This window comes from Martes martes (genome assembly GCF_963455335.1).
Source record: "Martes martes genome assembly, chromosome: 4".
Taxonomy (NCBI): Eukaryota; Metazoa; Chordata; class Mammalia; order Carnivora; family Mustelidae; genus Martes; species Martes martes.
This window is the reverse complement of record NC_137891.1, coordinates 52,698,432-52,717,312: the sequence shown is the minus strand read 5'-3', so window position 1 is coordinate 52,717,312 and position 18,881 is coordinate 52,698,432. Positions and strand designations below refer to the sequence as shown.

The 18,881-nt window shown below is 42.0% G+C and overlaps 1 protein-coding gene across 2 annotated transcripts; it reads left to right on the top strand.

The window, feature by feature from the left end:
• The first annotated feature begins 7,876 nt into the window (after positions 1 to 7,876).
• FABP5 (fatty acid binding protein 5) lies at positions 7,877 to 12,555 on the top strand. Of its 2 annotated transcripts, none has more exons than XM_080800878.1 (4): positions 7,877 to 8,282; positions 11,096 to 11,268; positions 11,639 to 11,740; positions 12,292 to 12,555. In XM_080800878.1, exons 1-4 carry the CDS (start codon positions 8,204 to 8,206, stop codon positions 12,343 to 12,345), a joined length of 408 nt encoding a protein of 135 aa, XP_080657004.1. In that variant the 5' UTR covers positions 7,877 to 8,203; the 3' UTR covers positions 12,346 to 12,555. The 2 variants fall into 2 exon arrangements, with proteins under 2 accessions (XP_080657004.1, XP_080657005.1); XM_080800879.1 differs by lacking the exon at positions 7,877 to 8,282 and adding an exon at positions 10,008 to 10,825 and having other exon boundaries at positions 12,292 to 12,550.
• Positions 12,556 to 18,881: the final 6,326 nt, after the last annotated feature.

Genomic DNA, 18,881 nt, shown 5'->3' with positions numbered 1-18,881 from the left:
ATAGCTAGAAATTACTGGAAGCAGATTTCAGCCCAATAGAGATTATGGCTTTCTCCCAATCAGAACTATTAGAACATAGAAAGGGCTTCTTGGGGAGGAAGTGAGGCCTCTATCATCAGAATGATTTAAGTAGAGACTGGTTTTATTTATATTGAGAGAAACTTAATAGGCTTTAGTTGAAGTAGAAGACTTTCAAACTCTAGGATTTTAAGATTCCTCTTTAGTTTTGAATCCAAGTCACAAATGCATATTCAGAAATGAAACTATATAACTTTAAAGGATTTGCTAATAATATGTATGCTCAAGCGACAACCAATTGGGCCAAGATCAGGTCTGACCAGGAATTACTGCCAAGGTGTGCAATTAAAAATTATACAACTTGGGTGTGGGCACCAGAGTTCAAGTTTTACTTCTGAATAAGTAAGTGCTAGTGACTTGAACTAGATAGGTTCCCTAGGAGCACTGAGGACTTAAGGCTTTGGGTTGAGAAAGATCAGTGTGTGAGAAAGAACTCTAGTTCTTGCCCTGTGAAATGAGAGGCTGCAGCCACTAGCTCAGGAAAGCCTAAAGGGAAACCTGGTAACATTTTTCACAAGACTTAGGATCACTGTTCATGTTTATTGGAAAGTGATAAAAAAGGTTTGTTGAATTCTTAAGTGATTTTTTATTTTAATTATGATTTATATCCCCACCTGCTTTCAAGTGAAATAATAAATAGTTATGATCTTCTGTTCCATAATGGAACCAAACTTTCGTTTCGGTAAATATACATCAGGAATGGTTATGCCAACCAAAATGCAAAACTACAATACAATGGAAAGGCAATTAAAAGAACACTTTTTTTTCATATAGTAAATGACATAAATAACTTTCATATAGTAAGTAATGTTCAAAGGGACACTAGTAAATGACACTCTTTCCTGTTTCGAGAAGCTGGTATTATTTTAGAGAAGTAGAAGTAAAGAGACTTTCAGGATATATTTCAGTGTAAGGCATTCTTTGCAAGACTGGTTTGGGTCTGCAGCTTCTAAGGGGAATCATTATGATTCCTCTATCACTCTATCAGGTTTGTTGTTGTTGTTGTTGTTGTTGTTTTGGACCGACTAGAGTTTTAACTACTGCGCATGATATATTGATAACATAGCTGCAGACGTGATACTATTTTATACCATGCAACAAATACAATTGAACTTGTCACAACAGAGTCACATGCCTCCCCCAGGAACCACCTATAGTTTCTAACGAAAGATAAGGGCATCAGAGCGTGTGTGGTAAAATCATTAAGCTTTGCTCTAAGCCTCTTTTCTCCAAAGACCATACCAATGACATGAGAAAGGGGAGCACAGCAGCATCTTCTGGTCCTTAGTCATCTGGCCAGGGTGGTGCAGAATCCCTGTTTTGACTTGTACACGGGCAGATTTTATTTTGCAAGTGTGTATCTCAGCATGAGCCACAACCTTGGGGACAGTGAAGTGTCAGTTTATTCCCAAGTTCATGGGGAGGAACTCACTTGAAAACACAGGGTGAGCTGCATAGCAATGTGGGTTGCATCATGGTCTCTTAACCCAGTATTTCTCAGACAAGATCTTTCTAATCTGCTGATTAGATGGTGGCTTTGTGGCATTTGGCACATTCGTTTTAAACAGGATGTATCCATTTTGTACACCCACCTGGTTCCTGCCAAAGAGATGACCTGTTGAGACAAACAAAACTCTAGAGTTTCCAGGATACAACTGAAAGCAGTCTGACTATGTATCCCCTCCCCACCCAAAAGACTGTGTGGAATCTTCCTGGAAAATTCACTGAACATTATAAAGATAAAATGAGTTTTTCTGACATTTTCAGAGACATTTAACACCTGAGAATTTCCAGAATGTGCTGAACTAAAACAGCCTTTTTAGTAAGTGTTGGTTAAATGGGGGGTGGGGGTGGGGGTGGGGGAAGCAGTTCCTTAGTTGGTATAAGCTTAGGTTAACAAACTCCTTGAAGACCAAGGCTAAATGTCATTCCACATAATTATTAGGTGATCTAAAATTGCAGTCTGACTTGAATCAAAGCAATCTGTCTTGTGTCGACAGCCCCGCTGGCCCTTCATTTGTGGGTAAGCAGAGTAGTCCACACATGACATATTTGCATAATGCCATGAGAGTAGGGGCAGACTGACTATGGCCCAAAGCACATTTTCCCTCCTGTAGAGCAAACGTCAGTCTTTTTCATTAGATGATACTAGAGTGCCATGATAATGCTGTACTTGCAATTTAGGCCTGATAGGAAAGAATTAAATCTCACTGCTCTTCACCCAACATCATTCAATCTGAGATACTTGGAGTGAAAGAGAGTGCTATTCATAATGACACCAGGACAACACCATGTCTTGGCTATGCAAAAACCAGAGTGCTCAGTCCTGCTAGCCTACCAGTGCAGAAAGGCCATTAGGAACCCCAGCTTTGTCCTGAGAGATTAATTATGTATTTTGAGGCTGAAAAATAGGTGACAAAATTTGAGATTTGTAGCACAATTATTCTTTATCCCACCTTCTAAATTAGACCCAAACTAAGATCATGGTTGCCCTCCATGGTAATACCCACCTGGCCTTCCAGTCCTGTATGAAGAGAAGCCACAGTGTTTAGCCAACCCAGAAAGCAGAATGTGGTTCACTGGAAACTCAGTTTGGTTTCTCATTATTTGTTAATTTGTGAGTCACTTAATTGAGAAACTCTTGCTGTAGAAGGAGGAATGCAGGAATAGATGAGGCAGGACAGCATGCGGACGTGCATGGGAGCAAAATAAACCTTTCACTACACACTGTTGAATTTATATCGTTGAGTGTGGTCAATGTAGAAGTGAGACAGTGAACAAAAGGTGTCCTATGGTGTTTGCAGGTGGATGAGCAAAGGGATCCATCCTGCCTCTTGGCTCCTTCAGAGAAGTGCACAGAATCAGCTTGATGCTGTTTTCATAATACCGTGCATGTCTCTGAGGGATTTAGAGTAGTTCTTTCCACCACTAGGTAAAGAGGATGAGGGTTAGGATTGAGAAAGTGTCCTCGGCCAGATTTAGGTAGGTTACTAAATTCTGATGATTCCTCTTAAGAGCTCATTCAGACAAAAGGAAGTGATGAGCCTGACCTGTCAGGATAAACAATTTAGAAGGAAGCAACCCTGTAATTTTCTAGATTTGACTTTAAAAATCTAGTCTTATGGGTAAATATTAATGAGGAGAACTGATCAAATGGTGTTAGAGTCTGGAGGGAAAAACCTTAAATCACAAAATATCACAGGGAAAGTGAGACTGAAAAATGGGAAAGTATAATCTGCAAGAAAAGAATTTGGCCTCTTCCAGTAGGAAAAAATCAAAATTGGAGGATTTTTGCTTTTGCGATTTTTAAAGGGCAGGAGTACCCTTTATGAATTTGTCTGTGTGCTTGGAACTGGGCCAGCCCCAGACTTTGTACATAATATAATGTATATTGGAAGAGGCAGTTTTGTTGGAGGTGGGCTTGAGGAAATTGAGGTTGCTAGGGGATTTGTTTTGAGACAGATCTGGTTGTCTGGTAAGCACAGTGTTTTTACTAACATTTTGTGCTTACTGGGGGCGGCTTGACAAGTCTCTTCCTGTTCTATTTCAAGATGCCCCCTTATATCTTGTTTTAGACCTGGAACACTTTGAATACCACCCACATGAGGCATAAAATGGCTACATATTTCTGCAATCTGTTGCCATGAGCTAATGACAAATGTAATACTGAATAATATATAAGTCTGGACTGTAGGAAGATCTACGTAGGCAAGAGAAATGGATTGATCTTATAATGAGATGAACCATTTTACCCTCTGCCTTATTTAAAATCAAAACCCTTTATTGTAACATTTTAAAATTATAACTTTTATTGTCACTTTTGCAATGTCTCATTTTCTCTCTATTCTCACATCCAGTTAATTTATCAAGCACATACTTAACGATGAATTATTTAGGCAACGAGAAAGTTTTTTTGGTTTGTTTGTTTTTTAAGATTTTACTTACTTATTTGAGAGAGAGAGATGAGATAGCATGGAAGAGAGGGAGAAGTAGGCTCCCTGTTGAGCAAGGAGCCCAATGCAGGGCTCAGTCCCAGTACCCCGAGATCATGACCTGAGCCAAAGGCAGCCGATTAACTGACTGAGCCACCCAGGTGCCCCAGCAACTAAAAAGTTTTAATGGCTATCCATTTGCAGACATGTTGGGGAGGAATCAAACTGTTTGAAGTAAAAGGACAAAATGCATAAAATAACTCCATTTTTATAAATGCTTTAATGAGAAATAATATTATTACCAAAAACAGAAGAAAACAACCTTCCATTAATGAATGGTAGCTTGTTGTGGCTGGATACATTGAAGGATTTAAAACTTCAGGGTGTGGCGGAAGCTGCGTGGCTTCCTGAATTCTCATCTGGGAAGTTTTGCTGCTACAGACAACTGACAAGATGCAGATCCGTACTCTATCTACTTACTAGGATTTTCTTTTGGAACGGATTCCAAATGGGATTTTCTCAAGGAAGATGTGGTTTTAAGGGGTGTACACAGCATGAGTGAGCAAGACATGGAAGAAGGGGGTCAAGAAACCTGGTTGTAAAATTTAAGACAGAAACTAGTTTCAAAATAATGGAATGTCCACCCTCCTTACCCCATTTGAAGTCTTCTGTCACACTTTCTGGTGAACAGATAGAAAAAGAGCTGCCTCAGGTTAATTAGAAAGTAGTCCAAAGTTTGAGTAAGGTAATTTTTGGACTGAGTTTGTTCAGTTTCCTGTCTCTTCTATATATTTCTTACATTTTTATGGGGATATAATCAGACATCCTTATGCAGGGAAGCGAAAGTTCCCCTGATGTGTCAAAGCCATATGCAAGTTCTTACTTCACAACTTTGCTATTCAAAGCATGGTTCCCAAACCAGCAGCACTAGCTTCACCTGGGAGTTCCTTAGAAATGCTTGGTCTTATGCCTGCTATGGAAACTACTGAATCTGCATTTTAACAAGATCCCCAGGTAATTGTTTGCACACTAAACTTTGAGAGGTATTGCTTTATAGTGTTCACTTTGTCCCTCCCCCACCTCTGTTTTTGCTTAATCTGCACATGTACTAAGAAAAGACTCCATTGTTTGAACATGGATTGCTTTGTGTATTCTCTCCAATGATTGATTTAATGTGGCGCTCTTTCTCTACCAGCTGCTTACTTCCCGGCCACCAATGCTCAAGGTCCTTAGGAAATGATCATGTACTACGGTCAACTTTGTGGAAGACACATTTATCTATACAAACTGTAACGAGGAAGTTGTCTTTAAATAAAATCACACCATACACGCCAAACTTATGTGTGAGTTTGTGGGATATGAAGCAGACCAACTACTAACATTCATCAAAGGAAAGTGAAGAGAAATATTCCGCTTTACCACTAGGTGGAAATAGAGTAATTTTGAGTATACTTTTCAGAGCCATGAACTACTACCATAGGAGATAAGCTGAAAAGGACCTAAGAAATCATTTGCTGTAATTCTTATCTCCTTAATTTCATTGATAAGAAAACTGAGTTTCTGGAGATGTTAAGTAAAATTGCATCTGTCTTACAGATGGTGGTCTTCTAGAGCTATGGAGGGGGAGAGTTACTGGTAAGTTTTGATCTTCAACCATTTTCATCTATACGAATAACATGTTATTATCCTCCAGCATGAAGGGAAGACAGGATGTAACACCTACATTGCCTCTGTGTTACTGCTAAAACTAATGACGAGCACAGTCACTTAAATTTGTGAGGACAGGTTTAGAATAAAATGATTTTTCCTCATCCCTGTATTATAATTAATCTCAATCAAGTAATAATTCTCCCTTTTTGTAATAAAAAGATACTCAACCAACCCATAAAGTCACACAAGATTTTAATTAGATTTGTTTTTACAAACATTTTTGGTTTTTACATTTCATATTGAGTTCTAGTTAAGTAGCCTAGAACAGAGCTTCTAGTTAGCGGGTTAAGGAAGTACTTTATGTTTTTCAGAACTTGAAATCTATTCCCATTATTTTTAAGAAAGGAAGGGAATCTGAATCCAGGCCTTTAGGGACATTAGGAAGAATCTACTCTAATCTCTTTCCATATCCATATATCTTACAGATGAGAAGTACCAGAGAACCAGGGATGAAGTGTGTTGCCCACAGTAGCAAAGCCATCACCATGACCTTCTTTGTTCTAGGACAGACTCTAGCACATATTTTGGGTCTCTATCTTTCTGTTGTTCATTGGTGTGTGTTAACCACAAGAGGATTATTTCCATTCATTACATCAAAGAGTGTGTTTAAAAGTTAACTTTTACTTAACTATTCCTAAGTACTATTTCCTAAGTACTTATGTATTTAGTACCATAGTGTCATTTTCCTTTTGATATTTCTGTGACATGGTTGATTATGATCATCTAAAAATTAGCATTCCAGTCCAGAGTCCTGGCTATCATTACCATGTTCCATACAAACATGGATGAAGCATGTTGAATCAGCATATTAAGTATGCAAGTCCAAACACACAGGAGGAGTTGCCTCTCTAGGAGGCAGGGGCAGCAGCCTGTCCTAAGTGTCTAGAAGCCACCACTTGCATCACTGAGCAAATGACATACTTAGCTGCCTTCAGAACTTGAGTATTTTCTCAGCAGTAGAGCCTCAAGTGTGGGACATCTGGGCTCTTAATGGCACAACTACATGGTATGAGTCCCTTGGTATTAAAATGGTACCACAAGAAAAAACAAAAACAGAAACAAAAAACCCGGGGTGACCCTAAAATTAGGGCAGGAATTTGAAATAAAAAAGATACAGTGCAGGGGAATAAATGTCCTGAGGTATGATGGGAAATGACCAACCCCAGATTCCAGTTTGTAGAGGATGGAACATGAACCCACATCTGGTATGGTTCAGGAGACTGTAGCCTCTACTCTTAGCCCCTTGAGTGCAGTGAGCTAGAGGCAACCAGGTGTGGTCCTGTTTCACAAGGTCTGAAGTGAGGACTGGACAGGGATTCTGGTTCAACCACTTTGCAAACGTTCTCTGCCTCATGTCCTCTTTCAGAAAATAGGGACAACACTAGCAAAAATTTAGTGGAGCTCAGAGTTAATGGATAGAAAGTGCACAGGAAGCACGGCACCTAGCACAATAAATGGAGCTCCTGTCCATCCAGGCAGCTGGCCTCTCTGTGTGGCAACTTTCTCACCTCGTTCCAACTCACTCCCACAGGGACCTAGGATCACCTGGTAAGATACTGTGACAAGTACACTTTGAAAAGTGTAATACTCGACACAACAAACAGAGGATATCATTATCATTAAAGGCAAAGAGGAAAGCTCTGGAGTCTACTTGGGAATCTGAGAAGAAACTATGAAAGGCTCACGCAGTTAGGAACATAAAGGAATAACACATTCTTGATGGGTACATTTAATAGCAACGGCGGTCACTTAAACTGCAACTTAAGGGCTTTTAGTTCGGAAACTGCTACACTACACCTTCGGAGAACTCAAACCAGGGATAGGCTGGCCCTGAGGCCCTAACTGGGCAGGGGTGGAGGAGGGAGTTGAGGAGAGAGGTGGGGGTGTCCTGAAGGTGGGGAGAACAGGTTCTCTCAGGAAGGGTCCCCTGACCAGGAGCGGGGATGAGGGAGGCGAAAAAGTTTATCCACCAATCAGCCAGACCACCACACAGATAAATCAAGTCCTGCCCCCAAGCCCAAGAAGGGCTAGTGGATTCATCGCGGGTATTTCGAGGGAAAGAGAGTGGCGGCCAGGAGGTAAAACGGTGGGGCGCCGGAGAGGTGGGGCGGGGCTCCTCACCGGCCCCTCCGGCTTCCCTGCTTGGCGGAGGCGCTGGAACGTGCAGGCGCTGGCGTCCGCGGCGGCGTGGGGCGCGCCGGGCGAGTCCCCGCTTGCAGGAAGCGCGGGGGGAGCCCCCCAACCTTCGCCCGTCCCCCGGCAGGTGGAACGGGTTCGCGCCTCGCGACCCGGGGAGAGAGGCCCTGGGGGTGTGCGGGGGGGCGGGGCGGAGGGCCGGGCGCGACGCGTCTCTCATTGGCCTCTCGGAGCCGCCCCGGCGCGCGCCGCTTTTATAAAGCAGCCACGCGAGCCCGCAGGTCGCAAGCCAAGCTCCCAACGCCCCGCTCTGCTCTGCTCGCTCGGCCCGCCCGCCCTCGCCCACCATGGCCACCATTCAGCAGCTGGTAGGAAGATGGCGCTTAGTGGAGAGCAAAGGCTTTGACGAATACATGAAGGAAGTAGGTGAGGCTCCCGGCCAGGCGGCGCCTGTAACGTGGCGAGTGTGTGTCTGTTCCTGGGTCACCTTCAGCGTGCCGAGCTCCGCGGCGGGGCATGCCCGGCTGTCTGCCCCAAACCCCTGTACCCCCATCCGTCTCCCATCCCCCAACCAGCACGTGGGCAAGCAGCCGGCAGAGCAGCGTGCGCCTGCCGCCCGCCTGCGGATTCTGAGCTGTTCCGTCTCCGGGGCCCCGCAGCTCTCTTCCACTTTCCCCTAGCGCACGCGGCAGCCACCCCCACTGCTTCCTGTCCTCTAGCGCGCTCCTTTTCCTCCCGCCCCAAGCTTCACTTCTTTCGACCCCCTCAGACAGCCCCCGTAACTCTCCCTCTTTTTCTTTTCCCACTGCTCGTCTTCCCTCCTCGTGCCGCCGTCCTGCCGTCCCGCCATCCTGCCACTCCCACTCGCCCCATCGTGGCCGCACCCACTACCTCTTTCCCATCTTGCTCCCGCCTTGCCTCGGCTTTTGTTCCAGGATGGCGCGCGGGTCCCCTCTTCTCCACAGGGCGCGGTTTCCAGCAGAAACCCTTCCGAAGGTCCGAATGGGGCGACAGCTTCGGCCCTCGTTCTGCGGCTCGGCCGCCTCTGCCCCAGCTCGCAGGCGCTCTGCCCGCCCTCACCGGGTGAACCCGGGCCCTTTGGTTTGGAGCGGCTCCCGGCGGAGCTTCGGTTTATCCTCGCCTCCCGGCCGCAGAGCGGCGCTCCGAGGCGTGGCGCAGCCGACGCCGACCGTCTGGCACTGCCAGCCCCTGAGCCCTGAGCGCCGCGGTGCCAAGGGCATCGGGCGGGGCCCGCTGTGCCCGCGGCGGGCGACGCGCTGCTGCCCTGCCCTCTGTGCCTGCAGGGTGGGGGGCGTAGAGGCGGGGAGTGGGTTTATTGGAAAGCAGCCGTCAGAAACAGCGGAGCCCTCCAGAGGCTGCTTTCCAGCTGTATGCAAGATGGGTGTGGCCCTGCAGGGGGTCGTCCCTCCCACCCCCCCTTAAAGCCTTTCAAGGCAATATGAGTCTCTGTAGGAAGATTCCAGTTCTCTCTCTCAGAATAGTACTTGATTCTCTGTTATTGTCCTTTTCTAAGCCAGTGACAACGATTGTATGATGGTTGACCCATTGGGTGGATTAGCAAACAAAAGTGGACCTTTGTCACAGGCCACTAGGAAGTGGGATGGAGGACTATAGCAGGGATCTTTTCAGAAAAGGGGCTTCCAGCCCTAAGACAACTGCTGGAACCCTGAGGGTGCTTTAGAAGCTGCCCATCCACAAATGTTAGCATGACTGCTTTTTGGGGCAGACTTTACTACAAAGACCCTCTACAGAAACCTAGTCCCTGTGGCACTTCAGAAACCCACCTTCATTGGCCTTTATCCAAGACAATGACAGGTGGAGGCTGGTTCTGTGGTGAATCTTGAGCGTATTTATGATTCTCTGAGTAAAAGTAGAACTCAATCTTTTTCTTTTTTGCACTATAAGTCTAGATCAACGTAACTCTGGAAGAAGCCAATTATTGCACTCATAGCCAATAATTGTCAGTGTGTGTTCACTTGTGCGAGGACCAAATAAAGAACGCTGTTTCTCTGCCCTTTGAAAATGAATGTGCTCATTGGGTGGTTTGTTTCCAGGGTTCTAGAATCATGAAAGTTGTCTGGGCTCAATTCATTAGAGAGCAATCAAGGTGTGGGAAAAGCAGAGCCCTATATTTGTCCAAAGTGCGAATTAATAATGACTCATCTAACAACACGAGGCACCAGTCCCCACACTAGCAAAAGAGAAGGCACCCAGGGGACATTGCAAGCCTAGCTGAGTTTTTATTATCAAGCTAGTTACTCAGCTTAGGTTTAGTCTCCTTTGTGAAACCAGGATTTGGCCTAGATCTAAGTTTCCTTATAAATGTTAACATTAGGGAGAAATAGATTATAAATTAAATATGATATCAATATAGTAAATGAGTTACACAGCTCTGAAATGCTTACTGTTTTTTTTTTTTTTAAGATTTCACTCATTCATTTGACAGACAGAGATCACAAGTAGGCAGAGAGGCAGGCAGAGAGAGAGAGAGAGGAAAGAAGGCTCCCCGCTGAGCAGAGAGCCCGACATGGGGCTCGATCCCGGGACCCTGAGATCATGACCTGAGCCGAAAGCAGAGGCTTAACCCATTGAGCCACCCAGGTGCCCCCAATGCTTACTGTTTTTGAGGATAAAATTTCCCCAATTTATCTGCATCATGATTGTGCAGTTAACTCTTAAAATACCATGCTCTCTGAACAGAATTGATTTGGATCTTGTGTAGCTATTAAATGAGATATTTATCAAGAGCTTTGCATGTGTCAGACTGTGTGCTAGAGTCATATAATACAGTGTTTGGCAGAATTGAGTAAATCCATTTTGGAAGTCCAGATTTCTTCCCTAACTTTCCGAAGGCCAGCATACCATGGTGGCCAAGAGCTTAAGATTTGGAGCCAAACTGCCTGTTCTGTTGGTTCCAGCTCCTTCATTTCCTAGCTGAATGAGCTTGGGTAAGTTACTTCAGTGCCTCATTTTCTCATCTTGTAAAATTGAGACAGTACTTTCCACCTCTCACACAGTTGTTGCAAGACTTCCATTAATTCATATATGTTAAGTGCTGGCACATTGTGGTAAACGCTGGATATGTGTTTACACTTGTTATTGAGAAGTGAATAAGTGGAAATATGTACCACACAGTAACTGCAATTAAATTACTACATTTATTATGTAAACCAAAACCTTGGTCTTCCTGTTATTTAAAATGATAAAACATTCTACAGGAGTGGGAATGGCTCTGCGAAAAGTGGGTGCAATGGCCAAACCAGATTGTATCATCTCTTCTGATGGCAAAAACCTCACCATAAAAACTGAGAGCACTTTGAAAACAACCCAGTTTTCATGTAACCTGGGAGAGAAGTTTGAAGAAACTACAGCTGATGGCAGAAAAACTCAGGTCAGTCATCATTCAACAAAATCACAGAGACTTGTCGGATGATAGATCGTATTAATAATAGTCTTACTGTTTAGAGACAAAACTTAATGAAAAAGTTAAAGTATTTTATGAATTGAGTTTGACCAATTAGTGAAAGTACCAGCTTCATATCTTAGTCAATTTTGGAAAAAATAGTTTAAGGAATATGAGAGACAATAAGTGTCTCTTACAGGGGTCTAGAATTGAAAAGCATAAACTGTATTATTAATAATATTGGTATGGCTTAATGAAGTGGGCCCAGAAAGAAAAAGATGAAAAAATGTCGATTAAGGAAGTTATGAGCATCTCTCTGATAACATACTTTGGAAGATTAAAAAGTGTATTTTTGCAGACGGTCTGCAACTTCACAGACGGCGCATTGGTTCAACATCAGGAATGGGATGGGAAGGAAAGCACAATCACAAGAAAATTGGAAAATGGGAAATTAGTGGTGGTAAGTGCCAAAATTCTTGTGTCTTACTGGGCTTCTTGTTTGCATTCAAAGTTCATATAACTGTTCAATACTGATCGTGATCATGAAAACTAGGTTTGGGTAGGAAAAAATTGCAAAATAACAAGGTAAACACTAATTACCTAAGAGAGCCCTTTGTGGGAGTAGAAGACATAAGATAATAGCAGAGGATGTACCCGGAGCTGGGTTTAGTCTATGCTCACTGTGGCGTTACAGTAAAATCTTGGGCAAGCCATCAAACTCCCCTCCTGGACATACATCTTTCCACTTCTTTAAAATAAGGAACAACATTTGCCAAGATCATATGAATACTTTAGACTTTGCAAATCAATAATTTAGTTTGTAGTAAAGCATACACATGTCATAAGCAAAATAACAGGTTCTAGCTTTTGAAACTCAGGAATTCTAAAATTCAGTTTCTCTATCTATGAAGTAAATTACAAAGTTTTGTAGAATGTTGATCCTTGTGTTTAACTACCATTGCTCTGTGACGCAAGACTGACCTAATTCTTTAATATCGTTCTTTCTTCTAGGAATGCGTCATGAACAATGTCACCTGTACTCGGGTCTATGAAAAAGTGGAGTAAAAATTCCGTCATCATTTTGGATAGGAATTAGCTGTGAGGATGAACAAGCTCAGTTCAATGAGCAAATCTCCATACTGCTTTTTTTTTCCCCCATTACTGTGTTCAGTTATCTTTATCACAAACATTTTACATGCAACTATTTCAAAGTGTTGATTTAATTAGGATCATCCCTTTGGTTAGTAAATAAATGTGTTTGTGCTATGCCAGTGTCTTATGCTTTTTTTTTTTTAACGTCATATGAAATTAGTGGTGAATTTAAGTATGAATTGAGTAAATTCTCAGGTAGTCTTCAGAGTACTATATTGAGATCATATTTTTTTTTTAAGATTTATTTATTTATTTATTTTTTGAGAAAGAGAGAGAATGAGAGAGAGTGAACATGAGAGGAGGAAGGTCAGAGGGAGAAGCAGACCCCTTGCTGAGCAGGGAGCCCAATGTGGGACTCGATCCCAGGACTCCAGGTTCATGACCTGAGCTGAAGGCTGTCGCTCAACCAACTGAGCCACCCAGGTGCCAGAGATCATATTTTAGTAATTTATGTGTAGAGCTACTTCTATGGAAAATACAGTACCAATCATTTCAACTTCCCCTACACTATTTGAACTCTGTATCAACTAAAGAATCTTAAATTTCTGGCAAAAGACTATTCTCATTTAAAAAGAGCTACATAAACATTATAATGGAAATAATTAGAATAAAAGTTAAATGAGCATAATTGACCAATGATCACACTTTAATAGTGCACTTATAACTATTATTCATGAATTCTGCAACCCCAAATTCCTTTAATTAACTTTCTGAGGACCTACCATGTACCAGGCAGTGTTCTAGAGGTTGAGGCATATCTGGACACAAGGTCAAATCATTGCCCTCACCATGAGAAGAAACACCAGCTTTAGAAGAACACAGTGGATTCCTTAACAAAAGCCATAGAAATAATACAGTTCTAAAATACTTCCTGTGTGCATATATAAAGAATAACTAGGATTCTAGTGAACACCTGCTCTGCTTCTCAAACCCAAATACAAACATTTGCAGTTCACATTTGGAGAAATAGCTTGTAGACACTGGGCTCAAGACTTGAGTGCATGATTACCAGAGTAGTGCTTAGGGGATCTCGTACATTATCTCTATTCAGCAAGTAAGAAAACAGGTTTTGACTAGCTAACCCGTTGAAGGTCAAAGGAATGAGAAGAGCTGGATTGGGAACCTATATCTCCCAGAGTCCACTCAATGACTGTTCATCATTCTACAACACTGCCTCTCATCAACTTGTATTAAGATCCTGAGTCTATAATGTTCCTCAGCGTAGTAATTGAGATTTTTGTGAAACCACTCTGAAATGTTAGCTGGTAAGACTCTTAAGGATTACTGAAAGCTTGGGGCGCCTGAGTGGCTCAGTGGGTTAAAGCCTCTGCCTTCCGCTCAGGTCATGATCCCAGGGTCCTGGGATTGAGCCCCACATCGGGCTCTCTACTCAGCAGGGAGCCTGCTTCCTCCTCTCTCTCTCTCTCTGCCTGCCTTTCTGCCTACTTGTGATCTCTGTCTGGCAAATAAATAAGTAAAATCTTAAAAAAAAAAAAAAAAAAGAATTACTGGAAGCTAGCAGTCAGGGAAAGAGCTCAGCTCACTGACACCCTAGGCCTATGTTGTCCAGTATGTAGCCATGAGCCCCAGGTGGCTACTGAACACTTGAAATGTGGCTCATTGATTTAGATGTGTTGAAAGCAAAATACACACAGGATTTCAAAAACAGGTAAAATGTCTCTTTTTAAAAATATTGATTACATGTTGGGATGCCTGGTGGCTCAGTTGGTTAGGTGGCTGCCTTCGGCTCAGGCCATGATACTAGGGTCCTGGGATTGAGTACCACATTGGGATCCTTGCTCAGCGGCGAGCCTGCTTCTCTCTCTGCCTCTGCCTGCCACTCTGCCTACTTGTTCTCTCTCTCTCTGACAAAAAATAAATAAAATCTTAAAAAAAAAAAAGTGGAAAAATGATTACATGTTGAAATAACATTTCTGGATATAGTTGGTTACCTAAATATTATATATTAAAAATAATTTTACCTGTTTCTTTTTTTTTTTTTTTTTATGTGGCTAGGGAAAATTTTTAAATAACATGTGCCACCATTTTTGTGTCCATGTCTTTTATTGGACGGTGCTGCTCTAAACTTCCTTTTCTATTTGGATTTCCATCTTATTTTAGTCTTCATGCTAGAGTTCCTCTTTCATCCTCTTTTTTCACTTCTAATAATACTGTACACTGAAAACAACGTTCCTTGGACCAAACCATGGGCCAAGTATTTCAAGAGTTTTGTAATCCTCAGAACCTCAGAACCACCCTGGATTATGTGCATTAACTATTGTTTTCTGCCTTGTTTAGATGAGGAAACTAAGGCTCAGAGTCTAGGTAATGGGGTTGCAAGCCATACAGTGACTAAGTCAGAGAACAGATTGGAACACAAGTTCATCTGATGTTCAGGCCTGTGCTACTAATAACTGTTATTCAGAATTTCTGCCACTTTGTTCTAATGCCTGTACTGCCTCGGTTTATGGACTGCAAGTGTTGCTTAAGGAATAGTAGGCTTGTGTTTCTCATATGGGAACCGTTGACATTTTGGGTAAGAGAATTTTTCACTGTGCTGGAGTATGGCAAGCATCATAAGACTTTTTGCATCCTAAGATCATGGCCACACAATGCACATGGTTCCCATCAGTCTACCCCCAATACCTCCTATATTTCCATATGTCCTATAAGGATATGGTATCATACCCATTTGAGAAACTTGGGTAGAGCAAATGTATCTCAACTCTCTTACTTGGTGTCAGTTAAGCCCTTCTTTCTGCTAAGCGATCTTTTAATGTCAATTGACCTCTAGCAAAAGATATAAAGAAGTCCCTTCATTGAATATTTTTGTTTTCTCTGGTGGTATGCTGGAATGTATTCTGTTTAGTTCTACAACACACAGGATCTCTTGAGAGATTCACTTTGACCCCAGATCTATCAGATCTCCTATTTTCTTTTCTATGTGTCAATACTATGTTGCCAGTAACCCACTGGACATTTCCCTATGGACGCCATGTTTAATTTCAAACTAGTTAAATCTTCCTAAAATATAATGCGCTGATGTAAGTGCTTGGGCTTTGGAAGCTGACGGTTCTGTAATCCATTTCTGGCTCTCTACCCTTTACGAACTCTGTAACTCAGGGCAAGTTACCTGACTTCTGACCCCCAGCTACCTCCTTTGTAAAAAGATACTACATTACCTGATTCATAGAATTGTTTTAAATATTAAATGAGATAATGCATGTAAAGCACTTAGCCCAGGGCAGAGCACATAGTAAAGGCCCAAATGTCTCTCCAGTACTGCTCAATAGAACTTTCTGCAATGAAACAGATTAGAACAGCCACACAATCCAATACAGTGGCCACTAGTCCCGTGTTTGTGGGTATTGAGCACTTGGAATGCAGCAAGTGTTGTTGAGGAATTAAATTTATTGTTAAAATTTAATCAATTAAAATGTAAATATAAGTTACCCATGATGCTAAACTCCTGTTTTCCAAAATCAAGTTTCTTATTTTTTATCCCAAACCTACTCCTCTTAACAATATTCTCCATTTTAATACATGGGAATGGTGTTTTCTAATTCCAACCTAAAAGCCTGAGATTGATCTTTAATTCCTGTCTTTGATACCATATGTAATCCTTTAGCAAATTATTTTAGCTTTACCTTCAGAATATATTTAGAACTCAGTTACTTTTCACCTCTTCTGCAAATACCACCCTGATTCAAATACCACCATCTCTCCTCTGCTCTCCTGTAGGCATTTTTATTCTCCCAGACTATCATTTTAAAAAACAGTTTTAAAATATATACTACTCTGTTAAGAAGCTAAAGTCTTTAGAGAGGTCCTATCTAGTCTTGTCTGTGTCTCCAAACTTCCCAACATCCCTTCCTGATTTCTTTTTCTACCACTCTCCTCTCCCAACATTTCCCTTTAGCCACTGACTCTTGTTGACACAAGTGTGCTGCCTCAGGATGTTTGCACTTGTTGCCTCTGCCTATAACCATCTTTCGTGAGGAATCTGCAGCCCAGGCCTCTCAGCTTTCTCATTTCCTTCAGGTTTCTTCTCAAATGCCATCCTAGCAATGAGTCATTCCCAGATCACACTGTATGTAAGAGCTGTCACCCCTCCCCCGGACTCTCTATTCCTTCACACTGTCTTTACCCTTACCACCAGTGCTGACTAACAATATACTTACTTAAAAAAATGGGGTGGAATTATTATCCATCTCTCCCACTGGAAAGTAAGCTCCATGAAGAAGGGACTTTGTTTTTACAGTGTTCTCTTTAGTACTCAATTAAGAAGCAACTTGGCACACAGAAGGTACTCAATAAATATTTGTTGAATGATTAAACTATTTTTGAAAAAGACTTTATGTGCTCGCTTCGGCAGCACATATACTAAAAAAGACTTTATTTATTTATTTGTCAGAGGGAGAGAGACAGAGCACAAGCTGGGGGAGTGGCAGCCAGAGGGAGAAGCAGGCTCCCTGCTGAGTAAGGAGCCTGAGCCTTAGGACCCTGGGATCATGACCTGAGCTGAAGGCAGACGCTTACCTCATTAAACTACCCAGGCGTCTCAAATTCTTTAATTACTGACTTCTTTGTACCTGGTTACATATTTTAATATACTTAAGACCCTTTATGATTTTGCTTTAATTTATTTTTGAAAACTATATTTCTTACCCTTCACACACATCATTCAAATTTCATCAGGTCTTAACTTACCCTAGAAGTAATGTGCTTGAAAACTATAGAATATGAGTGAAGTAGAGAAAAAGGAATTCATGCCCTCATTTTCCTGAACTGGTGTGTCATGACATTCTGCTCTACCAGGAAATAGGCTGCCCAATTTTGGTCAACATTTAAAATTTATTTTACTACAGCTGAGTACTGCCAGTAGTAGGCAATGTCTGTCAGAGAACTTCACCTGAGTTGTTTGTGGAACACAGTACAAATTAGATATAATTTACTACAAATAAAATGGTTTCACATAAATCAAACCCTCATCAAAGAAAAGTGTACAGGCAAGAGATGACTTTGCTTTTGGACTATGTCCTTGAGTGCTACAAGGCCTACAAGTTCATATGTTTCCTTCAAACAGAATTTGAGTGCCTAAGGATGAAGGGTTATGTGAATCATGACCGTGTGATCTTTGTAGGCAATGTGAGGCTTTGTTATATGCAAGCCTAATTATGTCGCATTTATTAACTTATTCTGTGGTTTCTTGAGTCTTATTCTCAGCTGTTTTCTCAAAATCTGGTGTTTGTGCTAAAGTCAAAAAAAGTTGGGAACCATGTGTTTAGTGCCTAGATTTTAATGCTGCCTACTCAACTTATGTTATCACTCAATTCCTGCTGCTTATTGTTCCATGATTATTAGTGTTTGTTGTATTTTATTTTATTTTATTCTTTAAAGATTTTATTCATTTATTTGACAGACAGAGATCACAAGTATGCAGAGAGGCAGGCAGAGAGAGAGGAGGAAGCAGGCTCCCCAGTGAGCAGAGAGCCTGTTGTGGGCCTCAATCTCAGGACCCTGAAATCATGACCTGAGCTGAAGGCAGAGGCTTTAACCCACTGAGCCACCCAGACGCCCCCGTTTGTTGTATTTTAAATTCACTTTTAAGTTTATGGAAATGATGGTGCTTTTCCCTGGGTTTCATGTACTCACTGTTCTCCTTTCTTAGTGTTATCCTCTTAGAATTCATTGCCTTTTGGTGGGTCACATGCGCTGTGGGTTTGTAGGAAGAAATGATGAAATGGATAGACAGGTTTAAAAAGCTGGGTGGCGCATGTTTTGAAATATTATGAAAGACAGGGTGGTATGACTCCTCACTAGTCCCACAGCCACTGGAAAGTAACTTGAGTCTTATGACAACTGGTCTGTCAGGACCAGTCACCAGATCATAAGTGAATATTTACTTGGGATCAAGCCCATCTCCTCCTCCCATACCTCCTTCTTCCACTCTGTACACTTTGAAAATGTCTGAGAAGAGAATAATAATATTTTGAAGAGAGTCTTTACTATGGTGTTGGTGCCACATGATATGGTGAACAAGATAGACAGGGTCAGAGTCCTTTTTCATGGAACTGACATTCTAGTGTGAGAAGATAGAACACAGACAATTATAACAAATGACAGAGAGTGATAAATGCATCAAGAAAAATATGAAAACAGTAAGCACCCAGTAGGGTTGAAGCTACTTTATTTGGGATGGTCAGGGAAGTAATGTTTGAACTGAGACATGAATAAGGAGCAAAAAGTAAGCAAGTAAGTCTCTGGGTACATGGCATTCTAGGCAGAGAGGTTAGCATTTACAATAGCCCTGAGTGGGGACTAACCAAGTGGGAGAGTGACAAAAGTTTATTGAAAGAGAAGCAGTGATGGATAAAATGTAGTCTAATATTTAGGTGGGAGACAGAGCATGTGGGATCTGGTAGCTGCTGGTGAGGGATCTGGGATTA